This window comes from Micromesistius poutassou, assembly GCF_964030765.1.
Source record: "Micromesistius poutassou genome assembly, chromosome: 1".
NCBI lineage: Eukaryota > Metazoa > Chordata > Actinopteri > Gadiformes > Gadidae > Micromesistius > Micromesistius poutassou.
The window spans coordinates 15,631,313-15,648,252 of record NC_140271.1 but is presented as its reverse complement, the minus strand read 5'-3'; the positions used below and the strand labels follow the sequence as shown (position 1 = coordinate 15,648,252).

General features: G+C 47.2%; 2 protein-coding genes across 2 annotated transcripts in view; both read right to left on the bottom strand.

Moving 5' to 3' along the window:
• Positions 1-630: 630 nt before the first annotated feature.
• On the bottom strand, positions 631-8,563 carry nmt1a (N-myristoyltransferase 1a). The gene is made up of 12 exons (XM_084463389.1): positions 8,443-8,563; positions 7,078-7,180; positions 6,626-6,770; positions 6,114-6,232; positions 4,960-5,051; positions 4,661-4,777; positions 4,026-4,196; positions 3,707-3,815; positions 3,310-3,480; positions 2,679-2,843; positions 2,161-2,298; positions 631-1,856 (listed from the first exon to the last, which is right to left on the bottom strand). Exons 1-12 carry the CDS (start codon positions 8,544-8,546, stop codon positions 1,836-1,838), a joined length of 1,455 nt encoding a protein of 484 aa, XP_084319515.1. The 5' UTR covers positions 8,547-8,563; the 3' UTR covers positions 631-1,835.
• Positions 8,564-9,442: 879 nt separating this feature from the next.
• plcd3a (phospholipase C, delta 3a) overlaps positions 9,443-16,940 on the bottom strand; it is a 17,478-nt gene continuing 9,980 nt past the window's right edge. Inside the window, exons 4-12 of the mRNA XM_084488801.1 lie at positions 16,692-16,877; positions 15,537-15,689; positions 14,725-14,856; positions 13,975-14,128; positions 13,517-13,633; positions 12,770-12,948; positions 12,238-12,373; positions 11,745-11,894; positions 9,443-10,915 (exon numbers count right to left, since the gene is read on the bottom strand). Coding sequence (XP_084344927.1) covers positions 10,773-10,915; positions 11,745-11,894; positions 12,238-12,373; positions 12,770-12,948; positions 13,517-13,633; positions 13,975-14,128; positions 14,725-14,856; positions 15,537-15,689; positions 16,692-16,877 — 1,350 coding nt within the window. The 3' untranslated portion in view covers positions 9,443-10,772. The remainder of the gene's footprint in view (positions 10,916-11,744; positions 11,895-12,237; positions 12,374-12,769; positions 12,949-13,516; positions 13,634-13,974; positions 14,129-14,724; positions 14,857-15,536; positions 15,690-16,691; positions 16,878-16,940) is intronic.

Genomic DNA, 16,940 nt, shown 5'->3' with positions numbered 1-16,940 from the left:
AGAGGTGAAAGTTCGCCGCTGGATCTGTCAATAGATTATACGTTATGACGTTATGTAACTTTTCCCACTTCACATTGACATGACGCGTTATGTGTTTTTACAGAAAATACATTTACGTTACCGATGCATTTTTTGTGTTGCGTTACATTTGAATTATCTGAGTGTAGTTCAGTATGTAATATTCCAGCTGTTGTTGGTTATTTGACTTCGACATAACGACCAAGTCACCTGACTGCTTGAAACAGCTTGGGCGATAAACGCAATTTCCGAAATATCAGTGTTGTATCGGCCGAATAAAGAACATTTTGAGTCAAACTCACTGTCTTCCAACCAACATTGTGTAATTGACTTTTATATTGCTATTATTTTATTTCGTCCGCTGTGACGTCGCCGATCGCCCCTAGAATTTAGCCACGCCCACCGACACACCTTACAGGTAAAAAGGGTCGAGGGTTCGATGGTGCTTTTCGTGCTCTTCACTCGATGAAAAGCAAAAAAAAAACACCAACACTTGACTACAAATTGCAAATATACTTCGTACATCGACAATCAAACATGTTTTAATATGAATATAAAAAAAGACCCCGGAGAAACAATGAACCCCCCCTTCGACATAAAAACAGCCACCCGCACAGCAACAACTTTATTTCATTTTTTGCTTAAAAAAGGAAAACAGATCCACCGAACGCACCTTCATTCGTTTCCTGCGTTACAACCCCGTTTGACCATCGTTCTCTCCGAGCAACACGAGACATAAGAAACACTTTACCGGAGTGGATTCGATACAAGCATCTGAAACAGACTTTGATTTCTGACCATGAACCAACCACGCAGCGCAATCCCATCCAAATGGCCAGGTCAGGTCATCAGGACTCTGCTGAACAACTCATCCATGGAACGTCTTTTTCATCTTTTTATTTTCTTTCAAACACGGTTTCCGGTTAGTGTAGCAAGCTGTAGACTGTGGCATGAGAGTTAATACAAGTGTAAAGAAGTATTTCAAAGGATACACGCCAGTACCGGCATAAACACCTTATGCTAGGTGGAGCCAAACTCCAAAATACCCGTTAAAACAGACACGTTCATGGCATCTCTGCATGGAAAAACCAGGGTAACCGAATCCCTCGTCTTATGCCCACTTTTGGTATTCGTTTTTTTTTTTTAATCCCATTTTATTTTTTTCATATATTTAAATCATTTCGATTTTGTCTTCATCGCTAAAACTTAAGAATGACTTCTTTTTTTAATTCCATTTCAATGTAAAACACACACGCACACACACACACACACACACTTCCAACCCTCCAAAACAAACTAAAACGATGAGTTATCGTGTGTACATGTTAGCGCATAATTTACCTGCTATGGTGGATTATATTATATACACATTTATTTTCTTGGATTCTCGTCAATACGCCGAGCGGTGAGCTGTTTGAGCTCGCCGCTTATCCTGCAAACTGTGTGTGTCTGAATCAGAGTGTGTTGGTTCGATCACGCTTCGCCTCATGTTATGCAGTCATCTGGGATTGTAACTACAATGGCTTCAGGTCCCTGTGATGGAGGTCGGGTGGGTGGGTGAGTGGGTGGGTGGAGGAGGAGGACACCACCGGCACCACCCTCCCTCCCCAGACCCTGCCTGGCAGCAGTAGTGCAGCTCAAAGTTCAGAAGGTCAAAAAGTAAAAACGGGGGGGGGGGGTCGTTGCAAGGTGTTGGCGTCTCCTGAACCGGGACGTCCCGCTGTCCATCGTCTCTCTGGTGGTCAGTGCGTGGGCGTGGTCTCCTGGCCTATCGGTGACACTCGTTGGGGACCGCTAACGAGGAGGGGCGGGGCTTGTCACTGGAGCACCAAGCCGACCTGTGAGGGGAGTGAGAGGGGCGGCTTGTTAGGATGTCATCACATCATATTGATTCAAACTCACTGCACCCTGCCAAGGTAACAGGGCAAGAGACCCGTTAATATTCTGTGTGTGTGTGTGTGTGTGTGTGTGTGTGTGTGTGTGTGTGTGTGTGTGTGTGTGTGTGTGTGTGTGTGTGTAAATTGTATTACTGCATTATTTTACAGCGATTAATTTGAAGTATAAAGAAGACTGATACCAGAAATATCCTAGGCTTCATCAATGGCCCAAAGGAAAAATAAGCAGCAAAAAAAGCCACAGTACCTTTTCCGAGCCCATACTGGGACACTTCCAGTTGTACAGGTAATACTGGAGGTTTCCATCGCCGATCCCGAACTTGAGCTTCTCTAGGAAAGTCTTGTTCTCCATCAGATCCAGTGCGTTAAAGACATCAAACCCTTTCTGCAATGCACCACAGAGACCCCCAATCACAGGCGGTTCACCAAACACGAATCACATTTGGAAAAATAATTTAATGACAAGGAATGACTACTATGAAATATTGAATACATTGTTTACATATACATTTTTTAAATATATCTATATGTACACACTTGTGATGTCAATCGATTCTTTTTATTAATTAAATCGCACAATTTGCTGTGCTTTATCACGATTAAAATCACTTTTTTCTCACACACACACACACACACACACACACACACACACACACACACACACACACACACACACACACACACACACACACACACACACACACACACACACACACACACACACACACACACACACACACACACACACACACACGAGGAGCTCACCGTCTTGGCCAGGATGAGGGCGTCGGACATGAGGTCGAGCAGGGAGGTGGTGGTGTGCACGTTGTAGTAGGAGTAGGCCGCCTTCAGACTGTGGTGCACCGGGTGGTTCATGATGGTGGAGGGCAGCGTGTAGAAACTCACAAAGTCCGTCACCTTGCCTTCCGTCTGTCACCCCGAGGGAGGAAGAGGAGGTCGTGTCAAACGTTATCAACCCTTATTTGAGATGAATGTGAAATGGACTGAATTCTACAGCCCTAGCACTACACCCACGTTACTGTGGAAAATGAATCAGGGGTGTAGGCACATGTCTTGTCATCACCTCCTGATGAAAGGCTATTCAGACGGAATGAAAGGCTTAAGAAGATTTCCCTGGAAAAAAAATTGAGATTGCACAACTCAAGAGAGAGCCCCGTATCAGTTGGCCACGAGAGACCTGAGCAGGGCTGTTGAAACAGCAATAAGATCATTAAAGACTTAAGAGTGGGGATTTAAAATCCATTAATACTACTACTACTACCCACTTATACTACCACTGCCACTACCACTACTACTAAGAATCCTTGAGCCTCAGATCAGAGCTTCAGATCAGAGTTTCAGATCCATGCAGTGGACGGCTGACGCAGGCGCTCACCTCCACCACGTAGGTGTGGATGATGTTCTCCTGGGGCACCAGGAAGTGGGCCACCTCCTCCTCGTTCAGCACGGGGGCCAGGTGGAACTGGGCCAGGTACTCCCCCAGGAGACGGTGCACCGCGGGCACGTCCTTCCTGGTCATCGGCCGCAGGCCCGGGGTCTTTGGGGCCTGGAGGGGTCAGAGGTTAAAAGGTCAAAGGGTCAGAGTGGACAACAAAGAGCCAGTTCGAATCAGAGTTAGAATGACCCCCCCCCAAAGTTGGAAAGGGAAGTGGGGGATTGATGATGTGTATGACATTAAAAGGGGAGGGTAAGAGCTGTGAAGACGAGGTCACTATAGTACACACTAATCAATAAAATGACTGTACGATGACTGTATAATAAAATGGGTGTACCTCAGGCAGTCGGTACAGCTTCATGGTGCGCTGCATGGTCATGTTGCGGCTCAGGTGGGAGAACTTGATCTCGATCAGCTTGCGTGGGTTCAGCGAGCGATGCCAGTACCTGCACACAAAAAAAGAAAAAAGGGAATTCTTTTAAAAGAAAATGCAAAAAAATATATATATGTTTTGCATTACAACAAGGTGATCCTAGTTTTTAAAATACAACACAAACTAAATTCACACATTTGAATGAAGCAGTTGTCAAAATAGTCACACCTGATCCAGTGAATGAGGTCATACAAGGGGAGACGAGTGAGTGAGTCGGCCCTACCTGCAGGTCCCCACTGGTTTGGGCAGCACCACGCCGGCCGTGTAGGCGGCCTGGAAGAAGCCCTGCTGGTTGACCCGCCTGGTGATCTCCCGGATCAGGACCGGAGCCACTCTTTTAGAGCGGAGCTTCTTGTGAACGCACAGATAATTAATTTCCACCATTTCCTTAACCCTAAAATGTGTAAAAAAAATAAAAATAAAAATAGAATACAAATGAATGACAACATTATCAAATCAGATTAAGCTTTGACAGATAGCTTGACATCAACAGAACAAATTGCAAATGCATATTCGTTTGGAACATCTCATTTTTCATTTTCCAAGGGGCGTCAGACCAACTTGCAGGCCTGCGACAGACAGACACTAGATTCCCTTGTTCTTTTTGTCAGAGCAAATCAATATATTGAGCACTGTCAGGATGTGAAGACGATTTTAACAAATATGACTAAAACGCTCCTCAAAACAATCGCCTTATCTGTCTTCAAACAGAAATTTCAAACAAATTATAGTCACATGACGACTGGCATATCATGTGACTTGCACGCATTCTGGCACAGAATGCAACCCTGGTCCACTTCAAAAAGATTCTATTTTCTTCCACAATAATATGAACTATTTCAGAGGCGGTTCACTCACACGTCGTAGATCCGGATGTTGGCGGGGATGGCACTGATGAAGCCCACCAGCTTCTGGTTGGAGATGACTCTGACACCGCAGTGCCACTGAGGCAGCCAACCGGGGGGGCGCAGGGACCTGAGACCAGACCACAGCTCATTAAGAGATCATACAAGGACACACCTCAACAAACACACACACACACACACACCTGGACACACACACGCCCCGACACACACACTTTTTTTTTTTCCATCCATCCATTAATTAATTGGTTGGTTGAACAATGACATTACAGAAGTTGTACGCAGAACAATTACCAAAGCAAGAAGTCGGGGGAATAGTCAAAGCGGAACATGTTGTCATCGTCCTCCACATAGTTCTCATTGAGGAGAGTGTAGAGCTCCTTCAGCTGAGAGTGACAGACAGAGGAAACGTCATTAGGAGAAGGCAAGGTACGAGGAGCCAGTTGTATGCCAGTGTGTAGGATTTTGATGCAGCTAGGGGTGAGGTTGCAGATCGCAACCAACTCAATACCATCCCTCCCCCCCTCGCCTCTCCCTGTCCCACAACGTGGGAGAAGCTACGGTGGCCAGTAAGGTGCCAGTACTTCCAAAACGATGTCATCGACAGCATCGAGTAGCCAAACGTTTCAAAGGATGAGGCTTCTTGATAGATCTATAAATTGTATTTCATTATTCCGTCTGAAAAGCTATAAATCACAGCTTACAAGTAAATTAGCGATTATGATTAAGCAATAAAAACGCATCCTCTCTTTAGCCTCGTCTGTTCTGCTACTGTAGCAACATGGCGGCCTCCATGGAAGAGGACCTGCCCATATGTGGATATAAAGGCCTCATTCTAAAGTAACGACAAAACAATGATTTATATTTATGGGATTATACACCAATAATAAAAAAAAATACTTATGCATATTATTTTCATGCCTGCCAAGTAGGTTATGCTACTTGCCACTAAATTCTCCACACTGCACCTTTAAGTCCCAAACTGATTCAAATGTGAGCTGTGACGTCTGTTTGAACATCAGAAGGGGGCTCTACTAGTCAATCACAGTGGGCCTTGCATCTGCTCAACGCTTCCACACTACACCTCAGCGGTTATTCTTGTTTTGAACAAATATGCTTTGTTTGAATACCAATATTGACCGCATAGAAAGAGATATGCAAGCACACAGTCTGTGTTTTCCCCTTTGGCTTTGTTTGAACACAGCCACAGTTTTCTTTCTGACATCAAACAAATCAAAAGTTCTATGCAACCCCTCCCAAAAACGAGGTTAACCCTAAACCCTACAGTGAGCATAACAAACCCATCCCTAAATCAAGTGACCTCCTTCACCCTCAAAAACAAGTTTCTGTCTCAAGCTACAGACACGGGCCAAATCAATAAACACTGGCAAAGGATCCCAAGGCAGATACATAGCAGTGTCATGCAGGTGTTTAAATATAGACTTTACCACTGCAGGGTCTCCCAGATCCAGAGCATCCCAGCAGAAGCCCTGCGGCAGGCTGTACGGCTCCTCGCGGATGTTGTCCTTGTCCGGTTCGATGGAGCCGTGTGATGTCACCACCTCGCCTGGTGGGGGGTGGGGTGGGGGGGGACACTTTAAACTTGACTCATGGTCACCGGGCGCAAAACCAAAAATGACGTCATCACGGCCCTCCAACACGGTGAAGCCGTAATATGTCGTGTGTCACTGCACGTACACATCACTGTCAAAGGGCCAAGTGGACTATGAATGCCATGGCCATGTGTGGACTGTTCTACGTAGTTGATGAATATTACAACACAGAGCCGTTTCCATATTGGACGGTTTAACTGTGGTTTTTAACTGTGAAAGCACACCACATTTACATTTTCATAATAGCCTACGTGCTCCTGTGTACGTGTACACATATTATGCAAATAAAGCCGCAACTTTTTCAAGCAAATAAAACAAACGCTTTCCCCAGTTTTGTAGAGCCTCACCTAGCTTGGGCACGGGCTGCGTGTCCCAGAACTGGTAGCTCCTCCGACTGGCCTCCTCCATGGTCTTGGCAGGGCCCTGGCCTACAGAGAACAACTCAATGGCCTTCTGGATCTCCTGGAGTTTATCGGCGGGCAGAGAATTGACCTGAAAAAGGTAAATCCAAGGTGTCAGGAGGAAGGATAAATCAATCGACTGGACTACACAACAGGTAACGTGAACAACATTGGTGTTGTGACCCCCCCTCCCCCCCCCCCCCCCCCCCCCCCCCCAACCCGCCCACCCACCCCCCAGAGGTAGCTTTGGAATTGCAAAGAATGAGCCGTCACTCTGGTTTTCCAGAACCCCCCCCTCTAAGCCACAAAAGAGGATGACAAACAAAAGGAAGGCTGAGCAGGGGGGAAAAAACTGACGCAGCCTTCTGCATCGGCCGTTCCTCTATTTGAACACGTACTTTGGCGATGGGGTCCTGTGCTTCCTCTGTTGCAGCGGACTTCTTCTTCCTCTGCTTCCTTTTCTTCTTCTTGGCCCCGGTGTCATCGCCCAGCCCCTTGTCCCTGATGGAGCGAGAACAAAAAGACAGGAGAGCCGGTCTCTAGTTCAGTGATCTCTCTGCATCGTGGTCAGATTTTGTATTGTAGGTAATAAAACAAAAGACAAAAAAGAGGCACATCACAAGTAGATCTGATGGAACGTCTGGACAAATATCTAGGGCTAGATACAGGCCTAACCCCCTTAACCTTAAAAAGCCATACTACTTAGTAGGCCATGGAGACGCCACACTCACTAAACTACCTCCCCTCGTGGATTGAGGAAGATTGTACGCTTAAAGGAAGTAATCTCATTAGGGACCGAGCAATGGCCGCCTCTTGTAACCACCACAGGACAGATGGTGAATCACGTGACAGCAGGGCAAGAGTGCATATGAATGTGTGCACCAGACAAGAGGCCTGTGACATTACCACTAAATGAATCGTTCTGCAGGTTTCCATGTCGACAGACAAACGCTGTACACATCGCGTTCAGCAGGGAGAAGCATGACACACGAAAAAAAGCGTCGACAGCCAACTCTGCGATTTCCGTTTGCACAACAGCACAGCCTTAAAATAAAACACTTCAAAAGTAGAAACCCAGACGCTCAACCGAGCCTGCCTTCGATTAAATGTGCTTAATGCCTTGCGGGTGTAGTAGTAGTAATCGGGATTGTATAAAACACGTTTTGTGGTGAAGTAGGAGAAGTGGGGTCGCGCAGCAGATGGGCGAACGGTGATCACAACGAGATGACACAAAGCTGCTGGTGACACTAGCAGACACACACTCAGACAATGGACATCTGACAGCCTGCAGGGTGTGCGTATGTGTGCGCGTGTGTGTGTGGCTACAGGTCACGTATTCATTGAGTTCCTCTGAGAGGATAGACTCGTATGCCATCGATGACATGTGCATTTCATTAAACGCATAAATATGTTCGATAAACAGCGAGGAGCCGTCTATCGCGTTCGGGCTGTGAGGAGGCTTGGGCTGCAGCCATCCTTCGCTTTAGCCCCTCGACTGTCAGAAAGCGAGATGAAAATTGACAGCGAGGGCCCGCCCAAACCAGGAAGTGAATACGTTCCAAACCAATCATATCACGCCAAAGCAGTAGTGCCTACCACTCGGACCAATAGGGTGCAGGCAAGTGGGCGGGACCGTTTCCATCGGGGTCTCGGCTCCTTGTAGAGCTAGCACGCCTAGGGTTTAGCTGCTACACATTTGGAAAAAGCGTGCGACACCGCGGAATGTTTTCCAATGTTTTCAAACGACTCGAACGTGTCCTCACCCATCGTCAAAGTGGTGGTCTTCGTTTTCACAGTCGCTGCAATGCCCGTGGTCTTCTAAATCTTCTTTCTCCGGCATTGGTGCTGTCTCATTCTCATCCGCCATCTTCAACCAGGAAGTGAAGGAGCGCCTTCTTCTTCTGCTCCTTCTAGGGTTTGAACGGCGGAGGAGGGGGGGCGCTGTCCGCGCATTACCGCCCCCTTCTGCACAGAGCGAATCACTCTGTAGCCTTCACTGCACTGCAAACTGGTTTACTTTCTAAATGTGAATCATATATACCAGCCTGGGTTAAAATGTCTTCCATCATGTCCTCCAGATCTTCCTACTGTAGTAGATAATGACATGCTGTTGTTACTCCTCTCCCTGACAATGCTCACACAAACCTGTAGGGTTAACATGACATGGAGGCCTTGTGTTTTATTCAATGACCCAGTCTTAACCTTGTAATGTAATTACTTCTTTGCTGTTTCAAGCAACCAGCCTTCTTTTAATGTTTATCTTTTCTGAATGAGTTAAATGGCTACCTCCCATTCAACACGACAAAAGGATCCCCCAAATCGCCTTCACCCCTTCGACTTCTTAGCTTCAGGAGAGGTAAATCTACTGCTGGAGTTACAAGCAGCCAGCGTCCCACTGCTAGGATCACTTGAATGAGCACCAACCTTTATGTTGAATATTGGAATGCTATTGTGTTCCCCAATTTCCTATTAAGAAAGGTATTTGTTGTCTGCATTTAATGTCCTGACCTGGGTAGAGAAGGCGATGGTAGCAAAAGGTTCTTATCCCTGAGTTTGAGTGCAGTCATTCTCCAGTACAGCTGCTCAGCTGGTTTGTCAAGTGTTTGTTTCTTTGTAATCATCTATATATCCTATGATAAGCATAGGAGATAAAGGGTGTATACAGTCCTGTGATCCCGCCCCCTGTAGTTGTTTGAGACGTGTCTAATGGAGTGACAGGTGTCATGACAGAGAATAAACGAGAACAACACACAGATTGTTTGAAAGAACAGACCACTTTCTTATATATTACTTGGTTAAAAACATAACACTGATTCACATTACAAAGGACCAACACATTTAAATATGCATTCAGTCATTTAGCAGACACTTTTATCCAAAGCAACTTGTAGGTTAGTAATAACATGCTCTATTTACCTGGTAAATAAAGAAGTTCATAATGTGCCATTACTCTCTTCAAAGAGTTCATGAGTTCATGTCATGTTAATGAGATATAGTGCAAATGCTAAAATCCTTGTATAAACGCTATAGAATACTATATACTGTATATATACACACTATGCTACCTATATTAGTTAAGTTATCTTTTAGTAGCATATGGTAGCATATATTTACATTTAAATGACCTACACTTAACCTGCATTTTTGTCAAATGCTGGTAAAGTAACAGAGGCAGACAATAAGAAACTTGTTGTGAAACTTGTCAATGTTTCACATGCACACATGTACATGAAATGGGGCGGATCCTGTGCTTCAATGAAAAAGTGAGATGTAATGCACATATATAAATAATACTGTTAATGAACACTGCGGATCCGTAGTGTAATACGTGTCAGGGCTTCAGTCACAGTTTTTAGGTTACAGTTTCAACGTTTTGTCAATGGTCAATCGAATAAACAGTCAATCAAATACTTAAAAAAGAACACTTAATGAGCATTTCAAATGTTGTTTAAGGTTGATGAGCTGACCAAGCAAAATCTCATTTGAATGAATACCATTAATAAGTAATTTCTATAAAAAGCAGCATATTAAGTTATTCATATTCGGAAAAAAAAAATCATACACCAAAAAAATACAAGCATTAAGAGTGCACTTGGCTGTTTTTTAAAAAGAGAGCAGAGTTCAACTATAGTTAAGAGCTTATTTTTTTTTAGTAATACTGATATTCTAAGTTAAAAAAAACGCGAGTATAAAATAGACAAAAGTTTCTCTGTTACAAAAACGCTTCATCGACCCAAAAAGATCAACAAGGCATTTGAGGTCAGTATTGGCCGATCAGTGAGTCCAGTGAGACTGAGAAACCGGCACAGGCGAGGCTCAAACACTCCCTCATGCATCACGGCTTTGTAACACATTGCAACACAAAGCGCCCAAAGGCCTCCGCCCTCTCCACCGTCCCTCCTTCTGTCGTAGAGCCGGCTCTGTGTAGGCACTTCAGACTGAGTCAGCGGCAGCACTCTCTCTCTCTCTCTCTCTCTCTCTCTCTCTCTCTCTCTCTCTCTCTCTCTCTCTCTCTCTCTCTCTCTCTCTCTCTCATCACATTCCTGGCGCTTCTCCCCTTTGTTGTGGAGCTTCTCCGCGCGGCGTTCGCAGGTCACACCTTGCCCTTTGCGGCGGCTGCGCGCGCCGACACCGTTTTGATGTGCACTCCCTTGCGGCTCACCTTGACGTGGATAAAGAGCGACGCTGGCGACAGACTGGAGCCGTCCGCCTTCAGCAGGTGGATATGACGATAACCTGCGTAAAAAATCATACACACACACACACACACACACACACACATACATATACACACAGAAATAGTGTCATTCATAATAGACAAAGGTGGATACTTACATTTAGGGCATTAATCAGACACTTTATCCAAAGTGTCACAATAAGTACATTTGTCAGAAGAAAGAGAAACAATATAACAACATATCGCTGTCGGTACAGTAAGGGTGTTCATAGAGCCAAGTGCCAAGCACTAACAATCGCTAGGTTAACCCATTCCCCGTATACAACAAAGATAGCTAGGATAAGATGCTACGCAATGCTAAGTACTATTTTTAAGTACTAGAAAGTACAGCATACAATAAGTGCATAAGAGGGGTGTGGGGGGTAAGGGGGGAGGCTATGCGGAGTCTAGGTGAACTCTACTTAAGGCTAATGCAATGCTGCGATGCTAACAGCCACAATGTTTCAAGAGTGTCTGGTTGCAGACTCATGGGGGAGTCGAGCTCCACTAGAAAGGAATATATTAACGAGGGGATCGCCGGAGAATATCCAATCACGTTGGTTTAAATCCCTGGGGTAAGGGTAAGGGTTAGGGTTAAGGTTAGGAGTCAGCATGCGAGTTTGACTGACAGGCTGCCTGTGCAATCCTAGCACTTGAGGCGGGACACAATAACATGACCGCTATATGTATGTGAAATAGATCGTAACTAATGCAGGGTATCAGGGTATTGTAATGTTCTGTTAATCAGTGTAATTGTAGATAGTGGAGGGGACGTATTTCCGCTCTACAGTGGAACTCCACTCCCCGATGGGTCTGCAACCAGACCCAGATGTTTTAGCTTGTGTTTACCTGTGCGCAGGCTAGTGAAAGGAAGGGTGAACTGGCCCACAAATTCGTTCTTGGCGGTGTGCTCATGGTCCTCCACTACGAAGCGGACCAGGGCCAGCTCTGGGACCTGCAGCTGGAAGCTCAGGGTGCAGTCCCAGCGCGGGTTGAAGCCTGCAGGGGGCGCATGAGAGCCGTGAGACAACGCTGTAGCTACAGACTAGAACCATCTGCCTTTAGTCAGTGGATAAACTGTTTTCCTACAGCTGTCTGGTTTATTCCAATGAAAATAAAAGGGGATAGTCTGTGGGGAATAGACCCAACAACACTTCATGCAGGCTGGCTTTCTTTGCAACCACACTAAATATATATATTTTGGGCATTTAAATGAATTAGCCTTAGCCTTCATATCCCCAGTTCAACACAATTCCATTACATAACTACTACCTACTAGCTACTAAAAGCCTCAAAGATGGCATAAATATACAGTATATATATAAAAAAAGGATTTGATTACCGTTGTTGTCAATGCGGTGTGTTTTGTCTCTGGAATTGTCGATGGAAACGCCGTGGATCTCCACCCAGACCTGGGGGTCCACGATGGCACTGGCCTTGGTCTGTATCGGTTTCGGCAGCTGCTGCGCGGACAAGATCTGTCGATGGGGAGAACGGGGAGTGGAGCCGTTTTAAAATCCAATCCTCCTCGTTAAAAAAAAGATGGTAAAAAGGTCAAAGCTATGGCTGGCTAATCATCATATAAGCGAGCAACACAGCTCCTCAGCTCTGCGGGAGCCATCAGTGTCAACACTTAAAGGTCCCACGTTATACCACCAGGTGTGAGGGTGATTAGCCACTACAAGCCGTTTTGAAAATCTGCCTCTTCTGACGTCACAAGTGGGCGTGTCCACCTGGATGTGCGCTGGGATAGATCGGTCCACCGGCCAACCCGGTGGACCGGTAGCAAACGTTGCTCACCAAGCCGTCGCACTTCTAGGTGGACACGCCCACTCGTGGTGTCAGAGGAGCTGACCCCCTGACGGAGGACTCACGCGTATCGTCAGCTGCGTGGGGACGTGCCCCGGGCCCCCGCCAGTGTTCTCGGGGTCAAAGGTCAGCGTGGGCGTGCGCAGGAAGCTGGGTTTGAGGATGTAGCCGCAGCGGCCGTTGGGGAGGAAACGGCCCTGGTTGAGGTCCATCTGCTCCCCGGGGGTCTGGAAGTTCAGCGCCACTGCATGGGGGCGGGGGGGGGGGGGGGACACACACCGAGAACCGTCAGGCCACGCCCACGTCTGAACGGGTTGTGGTTTGCATTCAATGGTCCGTTGCGTTTTGTTCTCATCGGTCGGTTTTTGATTTCGAAGGTGTGATGTTATGCCACCGGGTTTGAGTGTGATAAGCCACGACGAGCCGTTTGAAAATCTGCTTCTTCTTGTGTTTTGGTGACATCACAAGTGGGCGCGTCCACCTAGATGTGTGATGGACAGATCAGTGTAGCATCCTTCCCGGTGGCCTGTAGCAAACGTTGCTCATCTATCCATCATACATCTAGGTGGACACGCCCACTTGTGATGTTGCAAAAAGATGCATTTTGGGTGAGGAGTTGCAGTAGAAGGTGGGGGTGGGGGGGGGCGTGTGATTCCCATGGCTACGACCCATTTGTGATTATTTTTAGAGTCGTACAGTCGTACAGTCGCTATTTAACCGAAACGGCGTTAGCAGTTCGTTAACAGTTCGTTAACAGTTAACAGTCCGCGTCAGATTCCATTTTAGAGCCGCTTGGCCTGCAGTGCTCCTACCCATCTGGCAGCCGCTGTTCCACATGTCCTGGGGGTCGTAGTTGGAGGACTGCAGCCGCTGGCCGGCCGGGTAGATCCGGCTGAGCTGTCGGCTGTTGTGCTTCACAAAGAGCTTCCCTGCGTCGGCAGACAGACAGAAGACGGTAAATGGACTGCATTTATAGACCAATGCTTTTCTGACCAATGGTCTCTCACAGCGCTTTAAACATGCACCTATTCATACACACATTCACACAGCGACAGCGGCGTCAACCACTGTGAGGACGTCTCGCTCAGGGACACCTCGACACTAATCTAGGAGGAGCCGGGGATCGAAACTAGCAACCTTCCGGTTACCAGCCGACCCCGCTCTACCTCCGGAGCCACACGCCTCCCCTAAGACCAAACGGTGTAAGATGTAGGGTGCGGGTGTACGGGACGTGGCGCTGACTTGTCCCCCACACAGGGTGAGCCGTTACCCGAGTCCTTGATGAGCCTCAGCGCCTCGCTCTCGGAGAACGAGGACATCTCGTTGGCTGCCTTTTCAGCCAAGTTCTGGAACCCACGGAACGACACGCTGCGGCAGTAAACCACCAGCTCAGACAGCTCTGGGCTCAGTTTGGACGAGACCGCCTGGGGAGCGCAATAAAAATTGTATCAAAACACAAAAACTAAATGCGTTAAAAAACACATTGTTTTCCTCAAACTTTAACGTGGGTATATTTGATCGGCATTCTGTTGGGAACAGTCAACAGAAACAGTCCAGCTCCTCGCAGAGGCAGCCTTGGTTCACAGCCCTGCAACACACACCCATGCACATGCACACACGCACACACACACACACACACACGTGAAAAACAAGCACACACGGCACACACACACACGTGCACAAACATGCACACACACACACACACACACACACACACACACACACACACACGCACTCACATAAATGCACACACGCACACATGTGGGAAAGACAAGCACACACGCGCACGAACGCATGCACACACACACACATGCACAAGCACAAACACAGACACTCGCGCGCACACACATTTTTCTTGTTTTTGATAGCTTTATAATAAAAAAAACAAAACAAAACAAAACTTTTATGCCTCCAGTTACGCCCCCCACCTGCGTTGCTCATAAAATAACAAAACGGTTCCACTCTCCACCTCAACCTCTGCCCACCCCTCCCCGACCCCGTGACCTCCAGGGGGGTTCACCTTTGTGGGGTCCCGCTTGCTGCCGGCCAGCGCCTCGTCCTCAGAGCTGGACGAGAAGCTGCCCTCCTTCCCCAGCTGGCCCAGGTGAGGGGTCTCCCTCTTCCCCTTCACCAGGATACGCCCCCGCAGCTCCTGGGGACGCACACAAGGACGCACACGGACACACACAGACACACACTCATTAGGGCCGATGATGGTGACTACGGAGCTGTGTGTGTAGTGTGTGTGTGTGTGTGTGTGTGTGTGTGTGTCTGCGTGTGTCTGTGTGTAAGCAGGGTAATAAGTAAGTTACATCTTGCGAGGCATCTTGCGTGTGTGTTTTGAATCCGTCCATTTGTTTCATGCACAGTGTAGTTCCACCTTGGACCAGTGGGTGGCGCACGGGGCTCATGACCATCTACTATGTACAGCTTGTGTACATTCACACAGAACACCCTTCTATGTCAAACCTGATGCTTTTGGCCACGGACGTTTCTAGCTGTGTTACGTGTGAAGAAGGACAGACTTGATTTTTCTGCAGATTACAAACTGAACAAAGTGTCAACTCTCACTTGGTTTAGGTGTCATGTTGCGGCCAAACCAAATGTCACAACAAAAGGTTCTACTGTGTGTGTGTGTGTGTGTGTGTGTGTGTGTGCGTGTGTGTATATCGACACCTGTATGTGTATGTGTCAGTGTACGTGCGTCTCATCCCCTCTATGTGTGTGAGTGTGTGTACATGCGTAGTTGTGTATCGGGCCCTGTATGTGGTGTGTGTGTGTGTGCGTGCGTGCGTACATGTGACCACGCGCGTCAGGGCCCTGTCCCTTTACCTCGGGTGACGGCAGGTCCTTCAGCGGCGTCTCTCGGAGGGGCCTGCTGAGCAGCTTGTTGCCCAGGATGGAGCTCAGGTCGCGGGCCATGACCGCCTGCTGCTCCACGGAGCAGTGGTTCTCCAGGGACAGGATCAGGGGGTACGGGGACGCCTGCAGGGAGCCAGAGAGAGACAGGGACCCGGTTACAGTATGAGTTGAGTTACGGTATGTACAGTATGTAACTCAACCACAGCGTTGGGGCCAGGAGTGTAGGGGAGATCATTCAGGGCTGGTGGAGGCTGTTTTTTTTTTATTACGTGCTGCTGTGCTTTTATTATAAGATGGGACAATGCAACAAAAAAAAAAGCATTACGCTGAGCATATATATTGATTTAGTGGTTTTAGTTTTATTTCTTTAATGCACTTTTAAGCTCTTATGCAAGGCTTTTGATTATGTTGAGATTATCCTGAGATGTCACTATTTACAACGGACGTACTCTGTTTACTCGTCCTTTCCGAAGGGGAAAGCTACTCTGCACCCGATCCACTTAGAAACGTGCCGATGTTTCAGGAACTTTGTGCAGCACGTTTTAAGTACATTCTTTTTTTATTAGTGTGATTGCGAGGGGTTAGGCACATAAGCCCAAATGACCCACAATTTGTACCACACACTCCTTAATACTGCGGTTGGGGTTAAATACTATGGTATTATTTTCACTTTGATTCTATTAAAAATGGCTTAGTTATGGCAGATTTACGAAAAAAATTGGATTATGCAAATGATCCGCCATTGTTCAACAAATCCGCATTAGAGAAGACAAACAAGTCCACTTTAGAGAAGAGGCCTACAATTTACCCTTTAAGAACCTCCCCCTTAGGTAATGGTTATGGTTGTTAAAGTTGGTACACCTATAGAAACCAGGCTTAAGCAGGCCTCCAAAAAGTGAAGTACCGCTTCGGCCACAAGGGGCGCCATAACCCACCACCAAACAAAAACATTCAGCCCCATTGTTCAATCAATCGACGAGTTGGCAAGCAATCACACACATTTTCTTCAGAAAAATGCACAAACGGCGACATGTCTACTTCCACTTTTGATTGTACGCTTCACGTGTTGATTTGGATAACAGGCTCTGCCAAAAGGATAACGGTGTCTGCCAGGCGCTGGTTTACCTTGAAGGCGTACTGGCCGATGGTCTTGATGACCTCTTTGAAGGGCACCTTGGAGGTGAGCGTGTGTCCGTGGTAGATGACCGGCTCCCCTCGGTCTCCGTCCCAGCAGTCCAGTTCCACGCAGCGGCAGCCCTGGTTCAGAGCCCTGCATTGCACACGCACATGCAGGCACACACACACACACACACACATACGCACAAACATGCACACGCACGCACATGCACATGCACACACGCACGCACGCACACA

Coding starts and splice junctions, on each gene's coding strand:
- nmt1a (XM_084463389.1), bottom strand. CDS start 8,546: ATGGCGGATGAGAATGAGACAGCACCAATGCCGGAGAAAGAAGATTTA. Junction 7,181..8,442: donor GACCACCACTTTGACGATGG/GTGAGGACACGT, acceptor TCGCTCCATCAG/GGACAAGGGGCTGGGCGATG. Junction 4,197..4,660: donor AACATCCGGATCTACGACGT/GTGAGTGAACCG, acceptor TACACATTTTAG/GGTTAAGGAAATGGTGGAAA.